The 23,048-nt window shown below is 42.8% G+C and overlaps 1 protein-coding gene across 4 annotated transcripts in view; it reads left to right on the top strand.

The window, feature by feature from the left end:
- bcas3 (BCAS3 microtubule associated cell migration factor) overlaps positions 1-23,048 on the top strand; it is a 366,198-nt gene that overhangs the window by 130,966 nt on the left and 212,184 nt on the right. For all 4 annotated transcript variants that reach the window (XM_030407120.1, XM_030407111.1, XM_030407129.1 and 1 more), the window contains 2 exons: positions 5,600-5,796; positions 6,106-6,203. In XM_030407120.1, coding sequence (XP_030262980.1) covers positions 5,600-5,796; positions 6,106-6,203 — 295 coding nt within the window. The remainder of the gene's footprint in view (positions 1-5,599; positions 5,797-6,105; positions 6,204-23,048) is intronic.

The following is a 23,048-nucleotide window of genomic DNA, read 5'->3' as shown; positions in this document are numbered from 1 at the left end:
CCTCAAGTGGCCAAACTGCATTAATTGCATATTTTACTGCATCATCTCATCTGAGAGTGCCAACCTGATTTGGCAAAATTGTTAACAATTGTCCTGAATTCCATCTACTTTTGGAGTAAACAGTTGGATTGTCATGTCGACATGCCATCCTCCCATCCTGAGAGAAACATATTCTTTTTCATATTAAATTAAGAACAATTCCACAAGGGTTGATACCTGATCCTTCATCACACAGATTTGGTCTTCAGGTTAATTGACTTTTACATGATCCTGTCTATATATAGCTGCATGTGCAGTAATTTAATCTTAATTCATCCTGCTCAGCCAAATAGCAGAACTTACTTTGTGACTTCTTCCGAAACACAAACGCCATCTTAAATTGTGCTCAAATGTTTAAAGTATTTTGGTCAAGAAGACATCGGAAAAATGCAGTGCACATTCCCTCATCTTTTCAGCTTGGTTAACCCTCAATGCGCTCAGCTCTGGTGTCGGCAGGTAACCCACTACATTTTCACCATCAATAATTCCACTGCATACATAATTGATTGGTTAAAATGCACCCCATTTAGCTTGCAGAAACCCTGGTTGATATCTGCCATGATAGTTTGCCAGGAGCAAAACTATCTATTGCACTAACCCAGAATTTTGGCGACATCCTGTCAAAGCACGGCATTTATGCATTTGTCAGTGGTTGGAGATGAAACCGTACTGCTACAATCCTTAGGATGTACCTAAGATGATTTAGAAGAAGCTTGTATGGAAAATTCCTGTGTATCAATGAATTAAGGATAAAACTACTAAATCAAAATTAAAGATGAGTTGATGGATCAGTAATACAACGTAGTTTGTTTTGTTCTTGAAGTCCATCAAAAATGTATGGAAAAACTGGCATATCAACAACATAAGAAATGCTGAATATAGACTGTGAATCAGAGACAAAGCACTGCCTTGTGAAATACATCACATCATATTAAAGGCCTTTGGATTATAAGCAGGCATTTTGGCATTGGGTTGAGATTTAGGATTGATTGGCTGTTCCCTAATGAAATGTGAGGTTTTGGAGCCTCCATTTGAATGCTTCACTTGACTGCTACTTTACGCGTATATCTGCTTCTGTCCACCATAGACCTTATTTCAGGCATTTAAGTGACCACACATTCTAAAACTTGTTGATTTGGGCTGTGTTTTATCTCTTACGGCAGGCCTGTATGATCTTGCGGTAGGGCTGCACAAAAAATCGTTAAAAAATCGCGATCTCGATTCACACATACATGTGATCTCATATCTACACGCAGCGATTCTGAAGCATTTTATTTCTCGAGCTGAATCACAAACAAATGCTCCTATTTTCCTCCTGGATTTTTTGAAGCGCCCCAAACGCAGCACTGCTGCTGCCTCCGCCTTCAACCTGTGGGAAAGCGTCTTTACAACACGTGATTCAGTGGCGGAAGCCCGCCTGCAGTTAAGTGTATGGAAGGAGTGAGTGAGAAGCCGTTTTTAGACGGGGCAGCAAGCTGCCAATCTGCCCGTCCTTTTGGCGGCTAGGTCCGCGGTTTTAGACAGAGGGCGGCAAATTGGGGTCTGTTTTGGTCCGCCGATTTCCCGCCTCGGAGGGTACACTTATTTCCACCTCGCCTGCTAGATGAGCAACTGGACAGCCGCTGAGATCAGGAGATGCTAGCGTCTCCTGGATCTCTAGCTGTATGGTTGTGTTAGCTTGTTGTTGTAGCCACTATCTAGGAACGGTCGCTACTTTCAAATGAAAAGCCCCCCGCTAAGAACCCAGCTCTAAACTCCAATGGGGTGTAATGTAAAGCTCTTATTTTGAAGACAAATTCGTTGTCAACTGCTCACAGCCCAACGTCGGGCTTCACGTCACATCACATGTTTACCTCTACCTCTGAGGCGGCTTTTGGAAAAGGAAGAAAATTATGCCTCCGTTTTAGAAAGCCGATCACAGCAGCTATCACATATCACCTAGCTTAAGATACGGCCCCAATAAACACTGTACAACATGAGGTATAAAAGGATGCCCTCTGATCTTGGGAGACTATTTCTTTTTTTTTTTTACTTTTGTAAAAATGATTTCTCATCCAATGATAGAACTTGAAATGAACAAAAAAACATTGCTTTGGCAGAGGCATAGTAGTATCATCATGTTTTTTTTTGTTTTGTTCAAGTTCATCAGTGCAATAAACATTTTGTGAAAAAAATCGTGCCAGAGAATTGTGATCTCAATTCTAAGCAAAAAAATTGTGATTCACATTTTTTCCAGAATCGTGCAGCCCTGTCTTGCGGTATATCTAGGTCAACTAACACACCTGTGCACGTGACACCTTTGCTGCTACAATTCTATCCTAGGGGACACACTGAATCCTACTGGCAAAGAAACAAACAAACCAACCATCAGACAGGGGTGAAAGCCTTGGCGAAGGTATTAATATAGCCAACATAACAGACATAAATCAATTGGGCATTTACAGGGTCTGAAATGGTCACTTACCAAATGTAACCGAAAACATTTTAATCTTTGCCTCTAACCCTAACCCTAAACAAAAACCAAAAAAAGGTCACCTGCCATCATGGTGTTGCTGACATTGGTTTCCTTCCCTCAAACTCCCATTGCTACAATATATACAATAAACAATATTTTGCAACAACTCTGCACACTGGTGGTGGCAACATGTGGATTAATGTAGCCCATTCTTTAGCTTCATCTAGTTTGGTGCCCCGTCTAGACAGGGTATAGGCTCCAAGGACAAGCCTGACCAATATGCCATCGGCTTTGTCCGGCAAGATGGGAGGGGGAGGGGGTTAGAGTTTGACACTGGACTGCAACATCTGGACCTTCCAACCCACTGCAAAGAGAGCATACTGGCAGCTGTTCAGCTTTGCAGCTGGGCTTGACATTGATGGTGTTAACTGGCAGAGCACACACACACAGACACACAGACACACAGACACACACACACACACACACACACACACACACACACACTTACACACACACACACACACACACAGGTAAGTGACAATCCTCCTCCATACTTCTGTGGCCTAATTTGCTCAGCTGTGACAGTCCACCTACACATGCATGCATGTATGTGTGTTTACACAGACACACAGAACAATTCAGGGAGGGTAAGCTCTCTCACTCTTGTCTGAGATGTTGGCACCTGGCAGCCAGAGTGGAGCGAGACTGTGAGTCGAGATCTTGGCTGAGGTGTGAGACAAACGCGCAGAGTAAAGAGAATGAAATGTGAACAGTGAGACACCAAGAGGCGTGCTAAGTGCTGCAGGGAGTTGAAAAGTCAGACTTAGTGTGGGAGAGCAGAGAAAAATGGAGTCTGAGGCAGGAGATTGGTTTGTCAGTAAATTCAAGGCAAAGAGGAGATGGAGAATGGAGGAGGCAGCAATAGTACGATGATTATGAGTCACCCTCTCCGTAGCCATCTCCTATCCTACTTTCACCCAGCATTAGTGCCACTCATCTCAGGCGCCCATGGACCACCTGCCATGCCAGCACCATCTTATTTTCCCAGAAGGCCTCACCTCAGCCTCACTGCCATGCTGCTGCTAGTGTCGCACTTCTATTAACCCTCGGGGAGGGCCTCCCGTCACGCTGCCAGACCTCCCAACACAGAAGACCCTGACGAGTTCTGACATCATCGTCAAACTTTTAGTGGTGCAGAGTAGTGCAAGCTTTTAGTTGGATGTCATGTAACTGAGTTCATCGGAATACCGCTTGGGGTGAGAGTATTGACGCATAGTCTGTCGCAAAAGCACCATGTCAGATCCATTGATGACAACTCTTCAGAAAAGCTACCAGGACTCCTTCACTAACTGCGTACAGATTATTAGAGGAGTTTGGGTATACTTGAAGAGAGATACTGATTTTTTTTTTCTGTCCTATGTATAGAAAAGTTTGTCTGTTAGTCGTGTGGTCGATCAGTCCAGTAGTTATCAGAAATATAGGTATTTTGTGTGACTAACTTCATATGTCCAGATAATGGTTGTTTTATTTATCTAGTTTTGTTGTTCAGCCAGTATTCCTGTTTTTTACTTGCCTTAAAAAAACTAATTACCCACAGGCTGAAGACATTAGCTAGCAAAACAAAATCACAGCTCAACAAGGGCTAGCTCTGAGGGGTTTGTTATAACAGCAGGGCAGACAGGGGTGAACGTTTGCCATTTTTACACTAGTGCTTTTGGCCGTGCCGAATCAAACAGAGCTGCACTTATCCATGCAGTTTTAGTGCACCAAGTTGTGCCGAGCCACACCAGTAATGTACCTGCTCTTGAGTAGGGCCAAGCCGCATCTACCCCGCCTCCAAGCAGGCCACAGTGACGTCTCGCAACTGCAGCCAGTCTGTAACAAGCATCTGCCTCCCCCTAAAATCAATACTCAACTCTGGTCTGTGCAGGGAACCTGAGAGAAAGACATTAAAAGTCAGTGTGGTCAGTTGTCTTTACTTTTGTAGCTTCTAACTGAATCTCTTCAGTTTCTCTCGTCCTGTTTGTACTTTCACTAACATCTGCTGTGTTTCACTTTTTCATCGTGTTCACTTTCAGCTGTTCCAGGAGTCATGTATAGTTACTGCTGGCTAAAACACAACATTTGCTGTAATGCTGCTTTATAATAAAAGCTTTTGAATGACTAAATTACAGGGGTTTTTGATTGTTAAGAAGTTAAATGAAACTCGTTTGTAACTGAATAAACAGAGCCAAAGTGATTCTTCTATCAGAGTGAAGGGATTGGGACAAGTGCCTTGTTGCTTTAGGATACACCTTCAAGCAGGTAGCCCAGTTGTGATGGAAATGTGAAACTCTGCGAAAAGTCAAACCAAGTAGAGCCAGGCCAGCAGATATAACATTTTTACACATTTTAAAACTTAAGAATTTGAAAAAGCTAAGCTATAATGGATGTGACATCATAAGTTAAGCTCCTTGTAGCTTGTTGTTGTGACTTTGGTTAATGACCAAATAGTCACAGTTCAAAATAAATTACATTCCCACTAGATCACGTGTGCTCCCGTGAACGACCGTCAGTCTGCATGAACTGCCCGAAGACGCAATCCAGGAGCTTGTGGACAGCTCGCTGCCATGTTGCAATTGTTCGCTGGATGTCTAGCAGGGCAAATATCTGACTGAGTCACAGATAGGTCAGGAAGCCAGGAAGGAGCTACAACCAATGAGAGCAGACACTGCTCTTCTTTCTCCCTGTCTCCTCTGCTGTCATCCACAGTAGCTCTCTGAACCCATTCTCAAAATGCATCTGTCTGTATGGGGCGGGCACAAATAACCTGTAGTTTCAGACTACGTACACACAAAGGTTTCAATATTTGAAACATCCTTGCTGAACCACAATACAAGCAGGCAGTTTCGCATTTCAGTGCAAAAATAATTCTTTCTGCCTGTGCATCCTGATCTATCCTCTAGCTTATATTCTTTTCTTGTTTCTTTTTTTTTTTTTTTTGCTGCAAAGAGCCCTGTCAAGAAACTCAAAGTGAGAGCCCTGAGAGTGCTTCAGTGATTTGGCATTGTTAAGGAGACTATAAATGGTTCCTCTCCACACTTACCGTTACCTATATATTCTCAGGTGGAGATTGTGACCCATACAGGGCCCCACCGGCGCTTGTGGATGGGCCCCCAATTTCAATTTAAGACCATTCACCCTTCAGGCCAGACGACAGTCATCTCCTCCTCATCCTCAGTCCTTCAGTCCCAGGGCCCCACTGATGTTCAACAGCCCCTTTTGGACTTTGACACAGACGACCTAGATCTACACAGCCTCAGGTAACTTGAAAGTAAAATTCACTTTGAGCCACATTCGGCTAGATTTTGTAAGGAAAACAAAAAAAAAGCATCTCTGTTTTAGCAGTCCAAATCGAAAAGGGGGTTTGTAATATTATACATACACATTTGTTTTAGCTTAAGCAGAAGTGGTCACTCCAGTTTACCAGAAATTATCCTGACAAGCATGTATAAGAACACTATTTTTTAGAATGTCCCTGTGGCTTCCTTAGATCCGTTAGATGTTGCTGTAAGTCTGTAAGTGAGTTGTCTTTGTGTGTGTAATACTGCTCTCACACTGTACATGTGCAGGATCCAGCCGGTACGCTCAGAACCAGTGAGCATGCCCAGCTCGTCGCGGCTAGTGCCAGATCGTAGAGGGCAGTCTAACATCATGGATGCAGGATCAGGTAGGAAACTTCCTTGAATCTTTCTTCTTCTGCTCTGTGATGCAACTTCGGTTCTTCCATTTCCTCATTCTCTCACGTGTTTCATTCAGATGTAGTTCATCCCGCTTCATCCACAGTGCCGAATTCTGTCATTGTCTAAAGTTGTTGATTACGTTTTGTTTTATCAATCTTTGAATAATCATTGTGGTTTAAGGATTATTTGTCATCAGGATACCATCACTGTCCTAGCACATGATACACTGTCAGTTCACTCATTCTAATGTGATAGCCCAGAGCAGAGTTTCCTGTCACTGGTGAGATAGTAATAAGTTTGTGGACTCAATGATGAAAATGAACCAATGGGCAGCACTTGGTGTGCCCCCTTACACATGGCCTATACCACTGAAAGTTTTTATAATAATATCAAATCCTTCCAATCCATCATGTTTGACTTCTTTTATTCAGCATACATTCATTCATACAATGATTTTATTTAAAAGGCACTACTTTGATTCTGATGCAGTACTCTTCCTCTGTGTGTAGTCACCACTCTGTTTTTTGACTAATTGTCCGGCCCAAAACTCTATGGGATTGATTACATGTCAGAAATAGTAACCTTCAATCACCATTGAACAATTGTGGTAACTAAAGTTATCAAATACATGTAGAGCAGTTGAAATATAAGGTTGCAGAAAATGAAAATACTCAAGTAAAGGATGTTTAAATTGTACAAAACAACAGTACTTGAGTAAATTGTACCTAGTTACATTCTATCACTTGTCATCCCAACATGCAGATTTGTGACTATTGACTGCGTCCCTGTTGTTTCCCTTTTTGTTGTTATGAGCACTGTGCACTACATATGTAGTAAAATCTACTGTGACTATTTGAGTAGGTATATAATGTCTGTCAGCCACTGGACAGGATGGATTTGGTTTCAAGTGATTTTGATGTCCCTCTACACATCTCCTTTAATCTGGTTACAATGTTAGGTTAATCCAATCACAGACGATGAGAAGATTTCCTTTCAAAAAATATGTCTTTTACTCTGAGTGTTTAATGCTGTTACATGGGTGCGTGCGTGCGTGCATTTTGCCTGGTGTCTGCCACCACCGTGGGTGCGGGAATCATCACTTATTGCGTGACATTATATCCTGTAGCCTTTTGTTTGATGAAAGAGATAGAGCAGCAACTGTGGCGTCTGTGGCATTATCTGCTGTGTGTCTTGTGACAGAAACTTTGCTCATCTGATCTGCCCTCATGCTGACACACAACCACCACTGGCTTTTCCACTCAGGTGTCGAAAAATATTTACAGCTCGTGTCACAAATAGTTTAACATATCTGATAATCTCTTTTTCTTCACCTTTCTTTGCTTTACAACACACACCAACGCAACTTTCGAGAGACAAACATAGATATGGTGAGACCATTGTTTGTTTACCACATTTTTTCTTTTCAGCTGTACAAGGGACTGGTTTCTATTGTCTATCCACTTACAATATGAAAGTTGTTACATGGTTTGTATTATTGCAGTTTTATTTAATTGGTCAAATGTTTGTTAATATGAATAAATAGATACACTTCATGTATTGTATTTATAAAAATGATAATTTAAATGAGGTTAAAAAATAGATTTTTACACATTTGCAAGTAATTTGTTGTCTTCCCTTATTGTCTTTGAATGTTGAATCAATTATAACACTTAAAGTTAAATAGAAAAAAAAAACAAAAAACAACAACACAATTTTCAACATTAAATGTTAAAGTAATCTGATTTATCAGATGTATGCTGTTGATGTAAAGCCTGTCATTGGATGCCTATATTTCACCTTCCATCCACTATTTGCATGCACTGTCAAAATACCAATAGCTACGTTAAACAAGGACAGCAACCTCTGAGCTAGCAACCTACAAGCTGAAACTGGCAAATTATTCTTACACTAACCTGGCAGCTAAAAAAATGAATGCAAACAAGCTAGCAGCTGCTACCTTTTTCTGATTTGGACATTTTTATGCCAGGGCTTTCCTTCCTGTGTGCAAACTGAGTTTCCTCCGATGCTATTTTGCAGGGGCACTCTCACTGCATCCTGGGACGAGTGCCACCCAAGAAGATTGTGATTGGTTTAAAGACATCCCTATAGCATTGAGAATGGTTGAGCCAAATCTTTAAATTCCTTTAAGTTCTGGCTTCATTTTTGGCTTCATGCGCCACTGAGCAAGTCTCATTGATATGAAGAGGACTGTATGACAACGTATCCAGATTTGATATTATTAGATATGTGGAGGTAATGTTGGAGTGAACAAGGCCTTGCAGGAGTTGCTCTGTTGAAAAGGCTTTTACCAAAGTAGAACAGTTTTGACCAACGGGATGAGATTTTTGTTTCTACTTTCACTGTTTTAACTGCAACACCCCCTGTGCCTGATCCTCTGACCTTTGCTCTCTTCCTTCACCTCTATCTGTGCCCCTCTGTCTGCCCAAAATCTTCTGTCTCCTTCAACTGTCGTCTGTTTTCTTGTTTCTTCAGAGCTTAGTGAGAGACAGTACGACAGAACCAGGCCGAGGGATGGCGGTGATGCTTATCTGTGTGCGTGTGTGTGTGCGCGCGTGTGTGTGTGTGTGTGTGTGTGTGTGTGTGTGTGTGTGTGTGTGTGTGTGTGCGCTTGCGTGCGTGTGCGTGCGCACAGGGGGGGTCGGTGTTGTGTCATGCCACTGCCATGGCGCCGCCTCTTATCACACACACATCACTTCTGTCTCACCCTCTGAAGAACACGCTTGTGTGTGACAGAACTTAGTAATATGAGGTTTGAAGGCTGATAGCAAACTGCATTAGATTACAGGCTTTAAATCTTAAAATTAACCAGTCTCAGAGTAAGAAGTGTTTGCATGTAATTCCAGTAGTGCTCATAAGAATAAGATGAAAGCTGATAGCTAGAGGTGAACACATTTCCGAGCACATTGTAGGCCTTCAGATTGAATTGATGGTAGATTCTGAAGGTTGATAGCAGCCACATTTTTGGACTTGAAGCCACCACAGACACTGTTGTTGTGCCAATATTTAGTATTTAGTGATGTGTGCAAAGTGCTACCCTGGTTTGATCATTACAATAATGACACATTTACCAATATTAGTGCAATGTCCGTTTAAAACATGCTGTTCAGCACAGATTATCTGATCAATATGAGGGGTTAAAAGCTCCATTCCTAGTTCTCTTGAACTGCTCACACACTCAACAGGGAGACCCCAATAAAATCATGTTTGATATTTACCATTTAAAATCTAAATGATTACATCAGTCCTTTTCAGAGCAACTAGTACAACTACTAGTGAAAGAGGCATCCTGGAGCAGCTGATGGTGCTGCCAGGCCATGTAAAAAATGATGCCCTTATATCGTTAGCTAGCATACTACCATTGACAGAACCTTAAGATCTCAGCACCAGTTCTCCCTGAAGAATGGAAAACCTGTGTTGACTGGATCTCCTCCTTCTGCTTTCTACAGCAAGTTGTTGCAGCGCCAAATCCCTATCTTATGTATGTCTGCTTCCCCACAAGGTCACGTGAGAGGGTTCATGTGTGAACCCAGTTTCAGTCTGCTGAGCCATGAAGCCAGAACGCTGGAGCAAAACCCCCACTGCTGGACAGTGTGCTGTTCGCTGTTTATTCAACGTTTCATATTCCTTTAATGTGTCATGTTTCCAAATGGCACTTAAATCAACACTGCACTCCCTTGGGTCCTCAGCGACAGACCTGCTAAGTGTGAGACAGATCAGATGAAGGATTTTTTTGAGATATGCGAACCACATACAGACGGACAATAAGACAGACGATCAAGCAGATTCCTTCATAGTTAGATGAAAGTGTGTCCCATGTTCATCGTATTAAAAGTGAAAACCAAATCTGGCTTTTTGTAATTACCACCCATGTTGGCAGTACATTCTGTCTCACTGTTTTTCAATCCCACCCAGATCAGACTGATTGTAAATTTTAGTCATCTCTTACAAAAACATGTCAGATGCATATTTTCTCATGTGAAGTATTATAGTCTGCATGTGGAATGTCTGTAAACCATGTTTACTGTTCTGTGTGAATTTGTCACATTTAATAATGTTTGAAAGTCCACTTTACACACATTTTGTGTGTGAAATGCCTGAAATGTGTACATTTTGTGACATGGAAGCCTGTGGCCGACTCATTCTTTCCGGCCATTAGAGTAGAAGTGTTTCCTTCAGAGTTGTCAGACCCACTGAGGCCATAAAGCTGCAGTTCTCCCCACAGTGACTCACTTATAGTCAGTCAGTCTCCCCAGTGTCTGCTCCCATCTTATCTCAGCCCATACACTCTGCTTATCTCTGCCTTCCCCGAGGTGATGGGACGCCATCTGTATGGGACACACACACACACACACACACACACACACACACACACACACACACAAACACATACACACACACGCACACACACACTGTATGTTGTACAGTGCTTCCAGTCATGGCTTCTTGACTCAGCATATCTGTCTGTATAGAGGGGACAGAGGAGCCCAACACCAACGCTACTGTCTCACTTTCCACCGGCCGCAATATACACGATCAATTTGTTGCCGTTATCAATACCTCCGATCTGCACCCCAAGCCTTGCTGTCGGGTGTGTGTGCCTGTGTGTATAGAGGCGGCTTCAATCCCAGCCAGACTACACAGTGGCATTTTGTGGCCCAGGAGGTCATATCAAGAAAGAAAGAAAAGGAGACAGACCTGAAAGACAGATAACACCACAAGACTGAAAGAAAGAGTATTTAATCTTACCTCTGTGTGTGTGTGTGTGTGTGTGTGTGCTTGCGCGCGCAGGCACACACACACACACACACACACAAACACAAACTGATAAACCTTCTGCAGTATTTCCCCTCCACACTACTGAAGTTGTGTTTTGACTCTGCGAAGAAAGCCGCCCTGCACCAAAACAGGAAATAACAATAAACCCCTCGTCTGTAGCGTCAGTCATTTTGTTGTTTTTTGTTGTTGTCATCTTCAGTATGTTTGTGTTCACGTACGTCCCTGCCTTTGTTGCCACACCTCAGCCTCACTTTCTGTCTCCATCTGTGTTCTGTGTGTGCGTGCGTGCTTGTGTGTGTGTGTGTGTGTGTGTGGGTGATTTATCTGTGGCAGTGAATCAGTGATAGTGTGTTAGCTGGCGGCAGAGCAGGCAGGACGAGATGGAGCTGGCTTATCACAACATGCTGAAGACACTGTAGAGAGCTCCTGGACTGTGGCACTGATTTTTGTGTGTAAGTGTGTGTGTTGGGGTTTAGATCATTAGACCAACACACAGGTTGACATTTGAGAAAAAACAAACATTTAATTACAATCTTATAAGTCATTTTTCTTGCAAACTATGATATTTTATTGTAAATCTCTGGCCAGTCTATGGTCAGCCTGCATGTGTACACACAATGTATGTTTGCCCTAGTGTGTGTCAGTCCATTAGCAACGTCCTGTAAAACACACAGTTAATCAGTGTGGAATCAGCAGCTATAGGCCATTAGCCACATCCACCCCCAATTATCACAGCTCAGTTACCTCAACTGACTGTGTGTGTGTGTGCGTGTGTGTGTGTGTGTGTGTGTGTGTGTGTGTGTGTGTGTGTGCTGGGATTGTCAGTCTCAAATAAACATCAGATGTTTTTTAGTGACTTTATGTTTTAACTAATAATTGGTCAATCGCTAAAATAGGAATCGATTGACCTTTAATGAAAATAGCTTTCAGTTGCCCAAATACAAATCTCTTGTGATGTCCTGAATAGTGTGGACAAATTAGGATATTTTGACTGTTTCACTCCAAACCAGAAGTAGATAAGGGTGCAGGTAAGGTCAAAGTTGAAACTTTAGGTTAACATTAAAACTGGAATAAAGAGTGCTTAGCAAGTAAATGTGGTTAAGAAAAGATGTGTTTTGCACAATTTTCACCTATTCATTAATTTTCCTTCACAATTCTGTTGCCCTTTTTTCAATAGCCACCATGCTGTCATGTGTTTTTCCTTAAAGGAGAACTTCGGTCGATTTAAACATGCAGCTTCATTGCTCAAGCTACCCTTGACTTGCCAGTACCGAAGACGCGAACACATTTGGTCAAACCATTACAGAGCTCCGTGAACGCAGATTTAGCATTGACAGCTAACAGCATGGGGTCAGAACTTTACACTGTGTTTTAAGCATCTTAACATGCTCCACATCTCACACCAAAAGTTATGCAACATCAGCAGACACCTTACAACACAGCACTGTAGCGTGTATGACTCAAACTGAATAAAAAAGTAGTTAAAACAGTGTGTTTGTGCAAGCAGCTACTCACCTGTTTGTTGACATCGGCGTCTTCCGGTAGCTAGACCAAACTAGTCAATCCATCGAGCGTGCGCTTACTCCCTCACTGGCGGAGACGGAAACGTAATCCAGCATTTTCGTGTTTATGTTCATAATGTACATGTCCATGTTAAAGCCTGTCATGAGCCATGAGCCTTACAATAGCCTGTTAAGCCTGTTAAGTGCACACTCGGTGGATATGCTAGTTTGGCACTCAGTAGAGCGCATACCTCCACCAAAACCCAACAGTCCCCTTTATCCTTGTCAAATTTTACTCACTCATAGGTCTATACTGGGCCGAGACCCATCCTCCACCCAGGTTTTGTGGAAATCCATTCAGCAGTTTTTGTGTAATCCTGCTGACAAACCAACCAACCAACCTACCCCTCTGAAGATGTATTTTCACCTATCATACATTTATGGAAATCTGTGGCTGCCTTGAAGTTTGAGAAAACATTTTCAAAAACCTTACAGCCCAGTACCAATTTTACTAATTTAAGTATATGTGATTGGTAGCTAATGAACTAAAGCATACATAAACACCAGAATGTTTCAGCCTTTTTTTCACGTGTCTGTCCGTATGCATGCACCTGTTAGCATCAGCACAGTACCCCCTTGTCCCACTGACCCACCACCTCTTCACCACATCAGCACCACCCTGAGGCGAGAAGGGGCTTTCCCTGCATTATTGTTCTCACAAAGGCCAGAGGAGAATGAAAGAGAGGGCTATGAATGACTGGATAAAAAGATGACACACACACACACACACACACACACCGAGACACACACTCTGCCTGCCATCTTTCCCTCCCTCTTCTCTCCTACCCTTCATACTTGAGCAGCCATTTAAAAGACTAGGCACCTGTGCTGTGGTATTCTGTCTCTCTTTCTTTTTCTAATACACACATACCCCAGTAACATATACCCCACAATTACCTCCCAGCCTCATAAAGGGCCCTTGTATTTTTGTGCTATAGTGGCCACACTGACAACAGTGATCGCGCTGGCCAGAAAGATGCCTGGCCATCCGATCTCTTCCTTAAAGACAAATACCCTCATTTCCCGTGACCCCCCCTCTCCTCCCACCCCCCATTCCTCTTCTCCTGATTTTATTTTCATCAATAGGCACCTTTGTCACCTTGCTGCCACTCTGCCCCCCTCCCATCCTGTCCATCGCCTCAGGGTGTGTTTGGTGACCCGTTGGTTGGTGACAGGACATAACAGCAGATCTCTATGGTCATCGCTGCTCCTTTTTGTTTTTGTCATCACCAGCAATCAGGCAAAGGGAACTACTGAGCTGTTGTCAGGAAGAAATGCAATCTGCTAGAAAATCTGAAAGAAACAGAAGCAAAGTAAAGACGAGTAACACGAGTGACGCATTTATATACAGTGATAAGCCTTTGTTTTACAGCTACAGAAATGTCATGGTAAGTAGGTGGTAATTACAAAGTAACATACTGAAATAACCCCCAAATTACAACTGTAATTACCCCAACATTACTGAATAATAATATGTTTTTATTATGAAACATCACATAAATAGCTGGTAATTTCTCCAATACATTTACAGGGAACACTCAACTGGTTTCTGCTTGACTTCTGCTGACCATACCAGGGTTAGAACAGCCTGCTTAAAACAAGTTTAAGGAGATTCAGTGAAAAGTAAGATTTTTTTATAATGAGGGCCAGCAGGCTTTTCAGAAGCTCAAAGACAACAATTAAACGCAGAGAGAGGCTTGAATGTGTGAAAACGTGTCTTCATCACCGTCTTACAGTGATGACAATGTGATCCCTTGCCTTTTTGTCAGACAACAGAACATAGCTTAATAACGTAAGTAAAGGTGAAAAGAAAATACCAAAGAATTTCAATTTCTATCCTATTTTTCAGTTCAAGCGCAATTCAAATATATAAACTCAACTCAGTAAATTGGTTGTGAGTACTAGAGGGATTTATTTTGTTCTGTGTTTACACAAACTCATATTATCACCCATGCCCTGGCTTTCTCTAGCTCTTTATTGAAGCGTTTTCATGTTTATGTTGAGTTAAATTTTCAATATAACAACATATAACAATATAAAAATGTTTCCCCGAATAACGCTTTTTATTTATAGTATGTCTCCTGCTGTAGACGTCAGGTCAAGTCTTACCCATAAAACGTGCAGGGGATCCATCAGGGAATGATCACATGAACATGCTTCGATGTCATTGATGGAGAGCAGATCTTGGTCTTTCAGTTACACATAAACATGTTGCACTTTACACACTTCACAAAGGTCCTCTCACTAAATCCCTCTCTCTTGCACCCGGAAGAATTTGCTGCATCTGTAGTTTTTTGGCAAACAAAGTGATTGCAACTTTCAAATAATGCTCTGTGTGAACGGGAACAACTTGTGGCTCCTCAGCAAGTATTTGTAACAGCAGGGACATTGAGCTTTAAGCAGTGCAAATGCATGTTGTGTTGAATAGTTATACATTGACACAGATATAAGTGCTTCAACCAGAGGGCGTTCGGCATCTTTGCTTTATTAATAATGAAGATGGATCAACCAACCGTTCCAGCACTACTACTAAACAAGTTGAAAAGAAGACACAGGGTCTTTGCTTGAAAGATCCTTGCCACCTCTTTTTTCCATTTTCTGTCTACACGACTTGTATCTAGTCTCTAACGTCTGTAAGATTTATTGTTCGCTCAATTTTAAGACTTCAGGAAGTGTGTTAGCTTCCTTGTGTGTGTGTGTGTGTGTGTGTGTGTGTGTGTGTGTGTGTGTGTGTGTGTGTGTGTGTGTGTGTGTGTGTGTGTGTGTGTGTGTGTGTGTGTGCGCGCGTGCGCGTGCGTGCGCGTGCGTGCGTGTGAGAAAGAGGGGGGGAGAGAGAGAGAGGCTTCGGAGACTACAGGGCGGAATGGTTTAGCCACATGTAGGGATTTATGGTGAGTGTATGCGTGACTGAAAGAGATCAGAGAGTGACATGGATTGATATGGTTGAGGGCTGATCAGGTTTTTGTGCTGCTGTTATCTCTCTCTCTCTCTCTCTCTCTGTCTCTCTCTCTCTCTCTCTCTCTCTCTCTTTCTCTCTCTCTCTCTCTCTCTCTCTGCCTGTCTGTCTCTCTGTCTCTCTGTCTGTGTGTGTGTGTGTGTGTGTGTGTGTGTGTGTGTGTGTGTGTGTGTGTGTTTTTGTGTTGGCACAGTTATAATCTGTAAAGGATGGAATGCCCTCCAGCATTAGTGTTATACTGCAAGTACATCCATGTGACTGTGTGTGTGACTGTGTGTGTGTGTGTGTGTGTGTGTGTGTGTGTGTGTGTGTGGTGCCAGAGGGCAGTGAAGACTGAGCAGCTGCTCTTTATAGTGACTGAACGGACACCAATGTGTCGGGCATCTGCCACGCGTTCACCCTACCGCCTACCCACTGGAGTGTGTCTGTGTGTGTCTGTGTATGTGTGTGAGAGAGAGAGAAAGTGAGAGAAACTGTGGTGGTGTGTGCAATCATGTCATTCTGTTTCACAGTCATTATATCACAGCAATTATATTTTCCTCTCAGTCTAAATTGGAAATACATAAATCTCTATCCCTCTACAATGTTATCGGGGTTATTTGTGTGTGTTTTGTGTGTGTGTGTGTGTTTTATGTGTGTTTTTGAGTGAGCCTACCAGCTGCTGAGGCAGAGGATCATGTTGATATTGCATGTTCATCTCCAGTGTGAAAAAAGTCACACACACATGTGCATGCACTTGCATGTTACAGAACAGCAGTGTGTTCCAGTGTGAGGGGACTAGGGGGATGCTGTTGGTACCACCCCTGTCATTCCCATGACCTCAATCTGCAGCAGGCGCCCTGCCAAGCTGGCCATCCCTCCGTCTGCCAGGCCTACCACCACTTCCAAGATGTGAAGGGGAAGTAGTAGAGCAGTGTAAACTGACCACACACAGGCGCTAACCAATCAGATTAGTCTTTAGACTAGAGACGGTAGGACTTTATTTTGAAGGCATAGACAGCCATACACACGACCAGGTGAAAACACATTAAAATACTGTCTGTCTGTCTGTCTGACTGTCGATATAGTTTGTTCAGCAGGCCTTTCTTGGAAAGTAAGAAACATACAACAATATAAAAATGTTTTCCCAATAATGCTTTTTATTTATAGTATGTCTCGTGCCGTAGACGTCAGGTCAATCTTACCCATAAAACGTGCAGGGCATCCATCAGGGAATGATCACATGAACATGCTTACATGTCATTGATGGAGAGCAGATCTTGGTCTTTCAGTTACACATAAACATGTTGCACTTCACAAAGGTTTTTCCACTAAATCCTTCTCTCTTGCACCTGGAAGAATTTGCTGCATCTGTAATTTTTTGGCAAACAAAGTGCACCAAAACTTTTTACCTCCTTGTTGGGCTGTGGCTTAACATACCTCTTCTTTTCGGGAATTTATTCTCCTGACAGCTCAGTGTCTGACTCTTCCTCAAAGATTTTTAACAACATCTTGCCTGCCTCACCAAGTGCTCTGTTTCCTGAAGTATAGAAAAAGCTTGAATATGAGAAAAATACTTTTGGCTAATGGCTTGAAATTAACATATATTTCTAAAATCTTATTAAATACAGTTGAGACTCTCATTAATGAGAAACAACATCCTTATGAAGATCATTCAAAATGTGTTTTTATAAATTTGAAGGCACATCATGCCATTCTTTGTTGGCCACAATCTCATGTGTGTTACATCATTACAAAACCCAGTGTGTTCCCTAGACACAACAAGACTCAGATACCATAAATGGTGCTTTACTTAGACATCTCAGACTCATGTCCCCCACAGAGGACAAAATGAATTGCCAGGTTTCAGAAGGATTTAATGTTACTGTCTTTTTAATTAAGTTTAAGAAAGACAAACAAAAAATGCAGCCCGCTAAAACAGCACTGTTGTTGGGACGTGTGTCAAATTGTTGACAGGACACCTTCAGCTACCAGCATGCTCCATTATTACTGTTTGTACGGTATCATTTTAAGCCACAGGAGTGTAATCTCTGTAAAACTTGTTTCAAAGCCCAGAAAAGTCTGAATAAGGTCACCGCTGTGTATGAGCACACTGTTGTGTCTCAGGGTTGGTTCACATAACCCAGCCGGGCCAGAGGCATGATAGGATTAACAGACGTGCAGTTCTCATTGAACTGAGAAGGCACCATCTTGTGTCTGGTATCCAGGGCTTATAATACATCCATGGGCTGAAACTGCTGTGTCTAGAACTACAAGAGCTCTTCATCTCTAGTGATCAATAACATTGAGAAAGCTGCAAGCACCAGTAGTGGAGGCCAAGTGATTGGCACTTTCCAAACAGACACGTTCAAAACACATGCAGGCAATTCAGTGTATTGGGCAAAAGCTCCAACCAGACCTCCATCTTTCTGCCTTTTAATCTGGCTGCAGATCCTTTCGGTGTTTAAGCACTGAAGCAGTTGCATCACTCTATTTTATTCTTTTTCTCCACCCAAACTCGTCAAGGACAAAAACACAACATCGTCATCAGGAGTAACACATCTTACTCTCTTTTCATTCTCCTTGCTCTTCTTTCCATCTGTTCCTCTTTTTCTTTCCTTCTCTGCAGCTCTCCCCCTCTACACTTTCCTCTCTCTCTCTGACACTAACACTGTCTGACAGTGTCTCCATGCTGTCGCGCACTAATCCACCTCTGAGAGGTGTTAAAGCACTTCCACGCTCACACGCGTCTGCGCGCGCACACACACACACACGAACACACACACATAGCGTCGCTCTAGATCCCGTAAGGTATCGATCTGCCGTCCCGCTCCCTCTAATGGGATTTTTAACACCTAGGCATCAGAAACGCCTAATGTATCGCATCTTGTCTGATGGAGTCACGCACACACTTACATAAACACACACACACACACACACACACACTTTCATACATAGAGATAATTACGGCAAGTGGCTGATCCTCGCCAGCAAGTGTGGTAAAAAATGAATAGAGGATGGAAGAGGAGGATGCACTTAACAGCATATGCATCTGACTCCCTCAGCATCTGACTCATGTCACAGATGTTCAGACTATCTCAGCATCACACATGCACACACGCACGCACACACACACACACACACACACACACACACACACACACACTTCACTTCTCTGAATGTTCCTGTGAAATAATGAATCTCTTCATACAGCATGTTAATGAAAGACGAGCTCTAAGTTGTCTCTTAACCTGAGATTGTTCAAAGTGGGGAAAAGAAGAAGAGTCTGTCCCTTTTCTGTGAATTTCCTTTTTTATTTACCTAAAAAAAAAGATCCATGGGCTTTCATTGGTAGCTATGTAACAAAGTTTGACTTTGACAAAGGCCTCTTAACTGTTGGGTAACTTGTATCTTACAGAGGATTTGTAGATACTTTAGATACCGCCAGTCCTCATATCTGTTTTATAAAAAAGTTGTTACTGCTCTACACAATTACTAAATACAAGTACATCTCCATTACATGAGCTGTAGCTTATCCTAGCTTCTCTTAAATAGTACCCCTTTCACACTGGACAAAAACCCACTAACGACCACTGAAATAATGTTTTTGACTAAGTAAATGTGCACAGTTCATTGCCATCATTCCCAAATGAAATTCTCTGCAGTAGTCATGGATACTTGGAAACCCCTGCTCTAATCAGCTTTGATGAAAACACCTGAGTAGAGGAAAGGAAGGTTTCTGTTCACAATAACTATCTGTTTACATGTGTGATAAGCAGAATCTGTGGCATCACAGTCCAGTATACAACAGAAACAAGTGCGGTGCTGTAGCACTCTGAGAGTGGATTTTTCAATCATTAAGCATTTGCAATTTCATACATTCTGGATTTTTCACTTAGGGAGAAGAGGTAGACATCATTTTAACAGTTGTTCAAAGCAACATGGAGAGATGATGTCTAAAACCATGAGGGGATTGTCAGAAATGACTGCCAGTTTTGGCCTCTCAAATCAGTTTCCAGGCACAACAAACTATTTGGACCAGTATGTTATGCCGGTATTACTTCAGTGATAATGACATTCATTAGTTGTGTCAAACGCTATATACGTACAGTAGAATGGTGTATACAGTCATGTATCATGTTTAATCACGGGCATGTTACAGCCAGGGTTTCCCAGGACCTAACTGGTACACATGTTGTTTCATGAGCTTTTGGACAGGAACATTAAACTAAAACTCATGGTTGGCTCCTTTTTCAAACTTTTTCTTTCTTTCATTCTGTCTTTATCTTCATTGCCTCTTTCCTTCCTTTTGTTTTTCTCAGTGTCACCTCAGGGCTAACCAGGTGGAGGCCTACTACAGGCTCATTTCCTTGGCAGGTGTATGTGTGTGCATGTCTTTCTCTTTGTCGCTGTGTGTGCGCATGCATGTACTGAAGTTTGTGTGTGTGTGTGTGTGTGTGTGTGTGTGTGTGTGTGTGTGTGTGTGTGTGTGTGTGTGTGTGTGTGTGTGTGTGTGTGTGTGTGTGTGCGTGTGTGTGTGTGTGTGTGCGTACGCATTTACGTAGATACTATCTGCTCACCTGCTCCCGCCGAGCCACAGAAGCAGCCATTGTGTACTGATACTGGCCAGCTAAAGACTAGCCCCCTCCAGGTGACAACAGATGTTTTGTGTGTGTGTGTGTGTGTGTGTGTGTGTGTGTGGAGGATAATATCAAGGAGGATATTGTTTGTGCCAGGGTGGGGGGACATGGAGGGAGAGGGGAAGAGGTTACAGCCTTTCTCTCCTCACCTGGAAATTATGTCCTGCCGCCATTTTACTGGAGTGTGTTTCCAATCACTGCAGGAACGTGAGAAATGTCCGTTTGGGAATTCCTCCCCAACTTCCTGTCTGTCTCTCACTTTGTGCGTGTGTGTGTATGTGTGTGTTTGAGGGAGCTCGAAAGAGAGAGTGTCTGTGTTTGATGGTGGGTGTGTATCAAAAGTGGCAGTGACAAGTTTCCTTTACTCTCATCAAGCTCAGCTGATATTTCTTCTTTCTTCAAAGGGTCAGTTCATGCTTATGTAAGAAATGTCAGACACAAAACCCATGCAAAATAAATCCTAACTTCCAGTCTAAGGCACCAGTAAGAGGTACATGAGAAATACCTAAAAGAGGTACATCACCAATTTTACATCAGAGCCAAGTGACTTACACATGGATTGCTGCTGACTAGGGAAAACAGGTGATAATGTCTGTTTTGGCTCTAAAGGATCTCAAGTAAAATGATTCTTCAATAGAGTAATCTTGATTTGGGCTTGAAGGCTATACAAGTAGAAAGCCTGTGGCAGACAGATACATGGAGTTTAAAGGACATGGGTATCCAAAAGTGACAATAGAATTCTAATGTGGGTAGTTAAGGACCCAGTGTTTTGTAGCTGGACTTATTCCCATGTCTTTGCCTGTGTAGCATCAAATTACATTTTATTCATGTAATTTTAAGCTGTCTTACTTCAGTCAACAAGAATGTTAAACGGCAAACAAATATTTATTTTGGTCAGAGTAAAGGCTTTATTTCAAGTAGGTGGTCTATTCAAAGGGGCAAAGAAGACTGCTAGAGATATTGAGGAAAATTGTACTATGTGATTGTCATAAAGTTGAAGTGAAAATATCAGGTTGAAATGTTGCTTCAGTAAAAATGATCAATATGAGTAGCACTTGAGTTAATGCTTATAGTATCTGTTATTAAATAATAGTATTAAAAATAATTTCATGCCAATAAATGTTCTTAGAAATTAAAAGTACAATTGATAGTAAATTATACATATATTTACATGTATGTGCAGTGGGGTCCAAATGTCTGAGACCACATTGGAAATCTGTAAAGTTATCACATAAACCTGGAAAACATAAGAAAGTTGGAGGATTCAAAAAGTATGTAAGGAGACGAACAGCAGAGAGAATGAAACCACAGTGCTTCAAACCAACAGTAGCCCTTTTTAGATAGAAAAGGCGGCACATTTGCTCCAAGGTAAGGGCGGCAATGCAGGGTTTTCCCTGCCATTATACGGCTTAGGCACGGCGCCCAAGCATTTTTGCCTCCCGCCTAAGCAGGGTTCTCCCCAGACGGTGGAACAGCGGCGCTACGCCGCTATACCGCTAGGTCAGCGCCGCTATACTCCGCGCGTGACGGTGACGAGCGTCCGTCCGTCCGTCCGTCCGTCTGTCCGTCCGTCCGTCCGTCTGTCCGTCCCCCGGTTGACGGCTAGGAGCTCCCGGCAGACGGCGATGAACGTCCGTCCATCCCCCGGCTGACGGAGTTGATGACCGTCTGTCCATCTGTCCGTCCGTCCGTGTCTCCTCCCCCGACTGACGTTGACGAGCGTTCGCACCCCCCCCCCGGACAGACGGTGCGCTGCAACACTAACAATTTCTGGGGAGAACCCTGCAATGTGCCGGCCTGTCTTTCTAAAACTGAGGCGTAATATTCTTCCTTTTCCAAAAGCCGCCTCTGAGGTAGGCGTAAACATGTGACGTGATGTGAAGCTCGAAGTTGGGCTGTGAACAGTGACAATGAATTTGTCTTCAAAATAAGAGCTTTATATTGCACCCCATTGGAGTTTAGAACTGGGTTCTTAGCAGGGGGCTTTTAATTTGAAAGTAGCAACCGTTCTTAGCTTGCCGACACAACAACAAGCTAACACAGCCAAACAGCTACAGAGACCGGGGAGACGCTAGCATCTCCTGGATCTCAGCGGCTGTCCAGTTGCTCATCTTAATGTCCGTGGATGAAGTGATGGACTGACTGCTGTGATCAGCTGTTTCCTGGTTTGAAAACTCCCCGGCTGTGGGTCGCACAACAGTGCAGGTCATTGATACCTCCGCCCACCTCACGCAGAGGCCGGCACATTGCCACCTCGTTTTAAGATAGTTACTGTGAAACGCGGTTTCACGGTAAGAAAAGGTTCTTATCGGTTTTAGTGACAACCTTCAATCAGCAGTAGTGAGCGAGCAGTGCGCGTTCCGCAGGAGCGAGCGAGCTGCGCACACGGCAGTTGCTTGCAGGTGGTGTGCTGACGTCCCAGGGCATAGTGCTCGCTGCGCACAGAAAGTAGATGTCTCTGTCTTTGATCGGGTCGGGATCTCATAACACTATTAGCGGTAATTAGCTACCGAGACGATTTCACAGAAATCATTTCAAATCACAGGGAATTAAAGTGAAATTAGATTTATTACATTTTTTACTTGTTATCTTTTTTCAAGGCATTATGTTTCGGGGCCAGTGCTTGGAGCGTTCTGGTGGCCCTGACAGTTTTAAAAGTACATCCGGGCCACCGGGCCATTTATATTGTCGACCCCTGCATTACTTTGGCTAGTTGCAAAGTAACGAGTTACTAAAGTTAACAAATAAATACAGTGGAGTAAAAAGCACCATCTTTGTCTCCAAAATGTAGTTGAGTGAAAGTAGAAAGCAGCAGAAAATGTAAAATAGTAATGCAAAATAGCTCAAACTTGTAGTTAAAGTGACTGCTCGGTTCTTTTTGTATTGGGTTATATGACG

This window comes from Sparus aurata, chromosome 2, assembly GCF_900880675.1.
Source record: "Sparus aurata chromosome 2, fSpaAur1.1, whole genome shotgun sequence".
NCBI classification, from domain to species: domain Eukaryota; kingdom Metazoa; phylum Chordata; class Actinopteri; order Spariformes; family Sparidae; genus Sparus; species Sparus aurata.
Note: the sequence above shows the minus strand (reverse complement) of the source record. Positions and strands in the feature narration are given on the sequence as shown.